The 8,138-nt window shown below is 31.3% G+C and overlaps 1 protein-coding gene across 1 annotated transcript; it reads right to left on the minus strand.

The window, feature by feature from the left end:
- Window positions 1–5,545: 5,545 nt before the first annotated feature.
- Window positions 5,546–7,320, minus strand: LOC120086438. Its single transcript, XM_039043087.1, has one exon. The coding sequence runs from the start codon at window positions 7,147–7,149 to the stop codon at window positions 6,220–6,222; it is 930 nt and encodes a 309-aa protein (XP_038899015.1). The 5' UTR covers window positions 7,150–7,320; the 3' UTR covers window positions 5,546–6,219.
- Between the last annotated feature and the right edge of the window lie 818 nt (window positions 7,321–8,138).

An 8,138-nucleotide genomic window follows, 5' to 3' on the forward strand; every position in this document is an offset into this window, starting at 1 on the left:
TGAGCGACTATCGTATAGGCTCTCGACTTTAAGCAATCGTTTACGTTTCCACACCAACGCAAAAACCTTCAATCTTTTTTCCGAACTCTTAAAAATGAAACAAATTTCATTTTTATTTCTTCGGTTACAATAACCGACGTAGTTCCCCACTAACGCACGTCCGAGAGAGATTTTAGGTTCATTATCATATAATTAATCAATTAATTTAATAATAAATATAATCATATTATATTTTTATCCTATAGTTTGATATCATATATTTACTATAGTAATTTCTCATCTACTTGATATAAATCATATTTATATCTAATTTCCTCCAAAATAATGTATCTCATACATTTAGCCAATTATATCATATATAATTAACTAGTCCAATTATATCATATATAATTAACCAGTCCAATTATATCATATATAATCGAACTTCCTTTTATCAATTTGAACATTTCAAATTAACTCAAACAAGAATTCTCGACTTTATTCAAGCTATCCAGGGGACCTAATGAACCTGTGACTCGAAGCTAAAACGATCCGTGAATAGCTGTCTAAACTCTTTAGCCACGAGATCCAACATCCGTTAACTTTCAGGTATTCCACTAAAGACCAACAGTTGAACTCTTCTTACTACATATATATTTCTGTGTCCATCGGATATAACCAATCGTGACGATGACCCTTCACAGATGCTCGTAAGTACAGATGAGCCAAATTACTTTTTTGCTCCTGTAGTTATATCTCACTCCTTAAGTACCACTGATTCCTCTAATGAACAATACAAAATAGTCCAACTATGTGTGAACACCTCTTGGGCCAAGAGAAGGTGTGTGGCGCCACATCGATCAAGCACTGGAATCAGTCCTTAAGGGAGCTATCTATCTACTTACCCCTGCCTCGGGGAAGGAGTGAATTCATCTTGTGTAGCTAAGTTCCCAGATCCCAAATCAAATGAATCCCCAAAATAATAGGTTTGAATCGGCGACCTAGCTACTCGCACCCATACAAATCAAAGGACCACCCTCAATGATAAGAGTTCCCAACTCACTCAGGATTGAGGTCATATTACCTATGGTCATCCTAGTGAAGTGAAGTCTCTGTCATGAACGGTATTATATAACGAGACGTTAACATTTCGTGGCCAGGTCTTATACAAACTCTTTGCATATGACGCCCCCACTCGCATGTCCCCAACATGAATGATCAAGATCAGACCATCTATGACAAGTCAAAACACTTGTGACCATTTCACAAAGCGGGCCGCATCTGTAGCGTTACCAGGATAAGGTTTTCCTCCTATATCCATATACTACAAACCATTTTGGTTATCACTCAAGACATGATCCACTTGTATGTCACCACATAATGCTTGAGTTATATACAGATAACTAGGGACTTTAAGTTTATTGGTTTGTGGTAAAGTAAATAAAACATGCAACTGAGCAAAATACAAGATGTGAAGTAAAATATCATATATTATACAACACAAGCATTCGTATAAACTGTTTACGAACTACAGAACACGAGACTTTAGGGTATCAACCCTAACAATATGAAGATGACTAATAAATTTTTTATTTGCATGAAAATTCATATGAAATTCAAAGTCTGAATTACAAGCGACTCATGTGCCACATGGTGGCCGTCTTCAAGCACGTATACCATGACGAGGTACATGCACTTCAAAATGTTGTTGATAATGAAATACATCATCAATTTCTTGTTGGATGGCATTAGATAAAAATTTATCATGTGCATAATACTCCTATTGATGATCATAATTCGATGCGATGTCTTCTTGTACTCCTATTGACTTTCCAAGAGAAGTTGGAATCGGATCATAAGGTACGTGAGGCTCTTGGTCAACATGTTGCTCTAGAGTATCACATATGACGACGCTTACTATTATTGCATGATAAGAATTCTATTATCATTTTTTTCAATTATATGGTACAATTATTATTTTATATTATTTTTTTCTCATGATTTAGTCGTACCAGGATATCTAGTCATTTGATACAACTGACCCATTTATTATTTCTCATCGTGCATAGTGATCACAATGTACACGCCATAACGATATATATTATACATGAAGTTGGCTCCTATCTTGGTCGTGTTTACCTCTTAAATTAATCTGGTGTAGTTGCGGGAAGGTATAGCACAACGATGGTACCGTTTGTCACAGACCGAACAGCCTCAACATTAGATCTGGTTGATGTCACATTACGATTTGAAAACATATAAGAGGGCTAACTGTCAACCAAATGTCTTGTCCATCATACCAATAACCAAACAATAATGACATAACATCTTATATGTATGGCATCCAACTAACCTAAAATTTCATATAAGAATGTTAGAACCCAAAAAGCATATAATATTCATTTGTATATGAAAGATATATGTTGTTATCATATTATGGATCAATCAGTCAAAAGATATTCGATATACTAATAATATGTTTGTTAAGTGTTCAGATGCAGCTATGACACTGCTCCATCTACACATGCATATAAAACAATTATAATAGTTGATTACATAAACATGTAAAGAAATTAATATCTGACATCGAGTGGATGTCCCACAAAATGATCTAGAATCTGTAAATTAACTTGTGGTGAGATAATGTTAAATTGATCGTAAACCATACTTGCAGTAGTATTAGTGAGTCTGCTATTTTCAAAGCTGGTACACGACTAGCTCGATTTAATCCTTTGTAATGTCGTGCAAGATAGACACCACCCACGAGTACCTACAAGCTTGCTCAAAATTGCCCAATAGTGGAAGGAGTATAAGATGTACCAATGTGTTGAACTTGTCAAGCAACAAAAATCCTCTAATAAGCTGCATAATATATGTTCGTGCATATTTTTGTATATTGATCTCGTTAGCATTAGAGAGCAACTCTGTAAATTGTAGAGCTAACCACAGGATATAATCAATCTCGATCCTTTCAAATCAGGTGGTTGAACGTTCAAAAATCGTCTCAAACCTATTGTCAATCATACATCACAGATCCAATCACAGATTCTTCATCTACTGACGATTCAAATTGAACGACAACATCGTACAGTGTAATGATACATTCCTCCACAAAATATATGAAATATGTGAGTTTCTAGGGCATTCCCCACAAAGCATACAAGTTAAAATTAGGAAACGAGCGTTAGTGTTTGGAGGAAAAGAACGTAAGAGGTCCCCGTCAGTGTTGGTTGTTGAATTTTTTTTTAGAAAATAATATAGAAGTTTGGTAATGAATTAATATTTAATTTAATACCCACACGAAACCATAAAATCACAAAACCACAAAAAACCTACCCTTTCTTCTTTTGTCTGCCATCATCCATCTGTCCTATCCACGTGGGCGATCTCTACTCGCCGCATTTCTTATCCATTTCCTAATTATCTCCTTATCTTTTTATCCCCACTTTTCCTCTCTCTTTCCATCTATTTTCAAGTCCCTCCACTTTTTCCTTTTTTTCATTTTAGTCCCTCCCCATCCCCCACTTTCTCTTTATTCTCTACTTTAATATTCATTTTAATTTGATTTTAAAATTGTAAAATCAAACATTAAATCAATTTTGGATTATTGCAAAATAATTTTGAATATGAGAAAACTGATTTAGACCCTTTCACATTTATCTAATATGTCCTAATTAGTCTATATTCATTGATGGTTTGGTCATTTAAATATATATGTCAATTTATTGTGTGATGATCTATTGGAAAATATAGAAGGAACTCCCACTTGATTAAATTATTCATTTTTTAGTCGTATGACTTAGGCCTCGTTTGGATTGATTTTAAAAAAAAAGTATTTTTCAAAAAATTCATTATTATTTAAACAGTTTTGACAAAAAAATGTTGAAAATAAACTTCAAAAGCTATTTTAAATGGTAGTCAAACATTCAAATTTTTCTAAAATGACTTATTTTTAAATTAAATACTTGAAAATCCATTCCAAACACACATTTAATAATATCGAAATGATTGAGTATTAACTATAATTGGTGGTGGTAGATTTTTCTAAAATGTATGTTCATCTTAATAAAGTCATGTTATCAGCTTCAAATTAATCGTGACAATTTAAATAGTTTACAATCTAAATTTAACATTTTTTAAAAATAAATATTATAGATTAGAATATATAAAATTTAAGAATGTAGAGATTTAAATAAATATTCTACACTACTACTTTGCATAAATAATAATGATGGTGCTATACGAGGAAGGAATTGAAGAAAAATAAGACAAATTAAAATATTTTTTGGAAAAATATGAATGTAATTTAATTTATATTTTTAAATTATAATTTAATTTTAGTTGGAATATGGTTACTATTTTTAAACCATTTTAAGGGTGAGAACTAATTAGCAAACAAACTACATAAAGAAATAGTCTTTAAGCATTTAGAAGTAACTTGAAAAATTCATGGATGATAATAAGATTTAAGAAAATAATAGTAATATGTTAATTATGAGAGGAAAAAAATATTCATCCACAAATGAAATTGACTATGCAACATGTGGCAGAGTTGTTCCAAGGTAAAGCACTTGATGCTCCCAACTTTTAAAAGGAAAAATTGTAGGACCGTATATCATATGATATTATAATTTTAGTTTTAAGTAGGTGACTATCATGAACTTTCAACATACAACATTCATTCAATATTGTTGATGAATACAAATTTATAATAAGAAGACTATTCAAGAATTTAAAATTTACTCTCATAAAGTTTAAATAAGTTTATTCACCAAAACTGAACTTATATTGTAAATTAAATATTTTTAAGAGTTGAAACATAAAATGATAAAATTTCGTTTTATTTATGATACATCTATCTACTATTAGTGAATCATATATATCTTTGTATCAATCTTTATTGTTTACGCTTTCTTGATTTCTTTATTTGTTGATTACATAAAACTATTATTTAGAAATAACTTAATTCTAAGATAAAAACTTGAACTTTAGTATAGAAGTTTTAGGTTAAACAGTACAAAATACTTTTTGAAAAAAAAAAAAAAAGAAACTTTAGGATTGTTGAAAAATAAATGAAATAATAAAGCAACGGAATTATCATAATATTTTAAAATTACTAAAAAGAAAAGAAGGGGGGGTTATTGGATCACTTACAAATTTTGAATTTGTTAATGTGTGTATATATCATTCATGAATGTGTAAAAATTGAAAAAGATATGTAACACTATTTTCAACCTCGTTAACATAAATTTGATAATTTTACTAATATCTTTATAAATGAAATAAATAATAACAATGATTTTATTCTTTTACATAGTTACAAATAATATTACATAAATCCTTCCATTTTTACACCTTAGGTATTTAGGCTTAATGTTAATTTTCAGTCTTTATTTTTGACGAAAAGAATATTTTTTAAACTACTTTAAAGTTCAAAATTATATATCATGCTTATAACAAGTTTTAAAATTCAAAGATAAAAATTATGATTCTTACCTTGATTAATTTCAATAGTATTTTAAACGGAGTTATTTCAAAAAATATATAAATGTAGATTTGAATAATCCTTAGATCTAAATTATAATGTCTCAACTACTTGTAAATTGTCAAAGTGAACTTCGTTAGATAATTAACACGACCTTACATCTTAAAAATTAAAAGTTCGGTCATCCATCTCCATAATTGTATTAAGAAAAACAAAAATTACTTATAGATATGTAGTTAAACGAGTTAAGAAGTATACACGTGTTTAACTTGAACTATTTAGAGCCCTCCTTAAAAAGTGGATTGATTTGTAGAGAAAGTATATGCTTTTGAAAGTTTTCAACCTGGGGACATTATGCTTTAAATTGTAACACCTCATATTAAAGCATATTATTATTTTTTGACTTCTTCCCAAACTTTTTTGAAGGTCTCCACAATCGTTTGGAAGTTCATTAATTATTTTCTACATTTGGGGATTGCTTTAAAAATTGAAATTATTTCAAGATTGCTTTAAAATATTAAAATTCTTTCTTTTCAAATCTTGGATATGTTCCTTTGTTTGGTAGAGCCAACCCCCTTGATTTATTTATTTGTTTTTCCTTTTTGGGACCTTTAGTTTAGTTGAATTAAAAAATTAAAATCATAATAGATAAGTAAAAATATTCAAAAAAATTCAAAAAAAAAAGATAGGGTTGCTTGTTCACGTTATTGATTTCCAGTTTGCTTTATTCTGATTTGTAATCATTTCAATCCTTATCATCTCGTCCGGACAAAAAACTGTCGATTGGTATTCACGTCCGAAACGACGTCGTCAAATCCCACACATCGATAAAGAGCGCCGGCGGCTTCCGCCGACGCCGTCGCTGCCATTACCGACTTCTCTGGAACCGGATTTACAGTCCGACGGTAAGGTCCGAACCATTTGTTCTGTACGTAACGATTCTTCCTCCATGGAGAAACCGACAGATCTCTGCTTCGAAGAGATCTCCTCGCTCCATCGCACAAAAGTCTCACGATTTTCATCAATTCCTCCGCCGTACCAACAAAAACTCTTGGCAAACACTGCAGCATTCTCGAGTATTGAACCGTCGGCCTCGCGATCTCGAACTCCGAAATCAAATCGAGTTCAACAAAATACCTAACCTGCGCTTTTCCACTAACCGATCGTACAACATCGATAAACTCATGGTTTCCAGAAGTTAAACTACCGGACGAACTCCATTTCGTTTTACAAATCGCAGCATTGTGCCCTAACTCACGCAGAAACGCCATAACATTTCTCAGAAACACAGATTTGTTGGATTTGAGCAGCGAGAAGTTATCAATGGCGTTTCTAAGATGTTGAAGGAGTAAATTTCTGTAGGAATCAACATTTCTGAAATTGAGAGACCTGATGATTTCATCAAGAGGATTTTCACGATCGGGAGCGGAATCGAGGAAATCAGAGTCGGAATCGTAGGAGTGTAACAGAGTAGAAGTAGTAGCATCACGAGATTCATCATCGGGATCATGATGGTGAAGAAATCCATGAACGAGTTCGGATAAACAAGGGGAATCATGAGCGGAATGTTCGCTTCCGCTGCTAACGTAACTGAGTTGGTGGAAGTGATCGGTGCCGATTAAGCGAGCTTTGACTTTGTCATCGAGTGGATCAGTGACTCGTTTGGACCTAGCGAAAGCCGCCATGGAAAGAGAATGAAATTACAGAAGCGGAGAATTGTGAAATGATGAAGAAGAAGAAGAAATGGGTGTGGCTTTTCTAGAAGAAAGCGGAGGTGGCAAAGGGGAAGCATATGCCAGAATATCTGGAGGGATTAATATGGGGGGTTAATCACGTGATGGCACGTGGGAAGCGTAGTGTTTGGATGTGGAAGGATTGTGTTCTTATGTGGAATGTGGATTGCAAAACTGAAGGGTTTTAATTGTCTTTTCGTGATTGGAAAGGCTGAGGTCTTTTTTTCTTTTTCTTTTTTAAATATTATTTTAATTTGAATTTTCTCCCATCTAGAATGGATAAGGTAAGTCTAGATTTTTCGTTTTCCTTTTTTGTCTATTTTTTTAAAAGAATTTGTTACGCTCACACGTTTTTTAACAAATGGCTACTTATTAATTGTTTTTTAATTACTTTTTTTATTATCTCTTTGAAATTTTGTTCATGTTTGGTTCCACTTACAAAGTTTGAATTTTGGTTTAGTTAAAAAATCCTTTTTAACCAATAACAACTGAATTTTCTAATAATTTAATTTTTATACTTTCAAATTTATTATAATTTGGCTTCCGAATTTTAATATACATGATAATTTAGGTCCAATTTAATAATTATTTGATTTTCATTTTTTTTTTAAAAAAATTAAGTCTATATATACTATTTCCACTTCCAAATTTTTTTATTTGTTATCTACTTATTATTAATGGTTTAACAAACCAAGCCAAAATTTGAAAATTAAATAAAGTAGTTTTTAAACAATTATTTATGTTTTAAGAATTTGACTTAGAAGTCAACCATTGTACTTAAAAAAGATATAAATAATTATAAATATTGAAGAGAAAATATGCTTAATTTTCAAAAACCAAAATCTAAAAACTAAATGATTATCAAATAAGATCTTAACTTCTAAATTTACTGCAAATTAGTTTATATAGTGAAAAATATCATGAAATATAATTTTCAAATT

The sequence above is a fragment of the Benincasa hispida genome, chromosome 9 (genome assembly GCF_009727055.1).
Source record: "Benincasa hispida cultivar B227 chromosome 9, ASM972705v1, whole genome shotgun sequence".
NCBI classification, from domain to species: domain Eukaryota; kingdom Viridiplantae; phylum Streptophyta; class Magnoliopsida; order Cucurbitales; family Cucurbitaceae; genus Benincasa; species Benincasa hispida.

What these genes read in the sequence shown, in the direction of transcription:
- LOC120086438 (XM_039043087.1), bottom strand. Translation starts at nt 7,149, where the DNA reads ATGGCGGCTTTCGCTAGGTCCAAACGAGTCACTGATCCACTCGATGAC.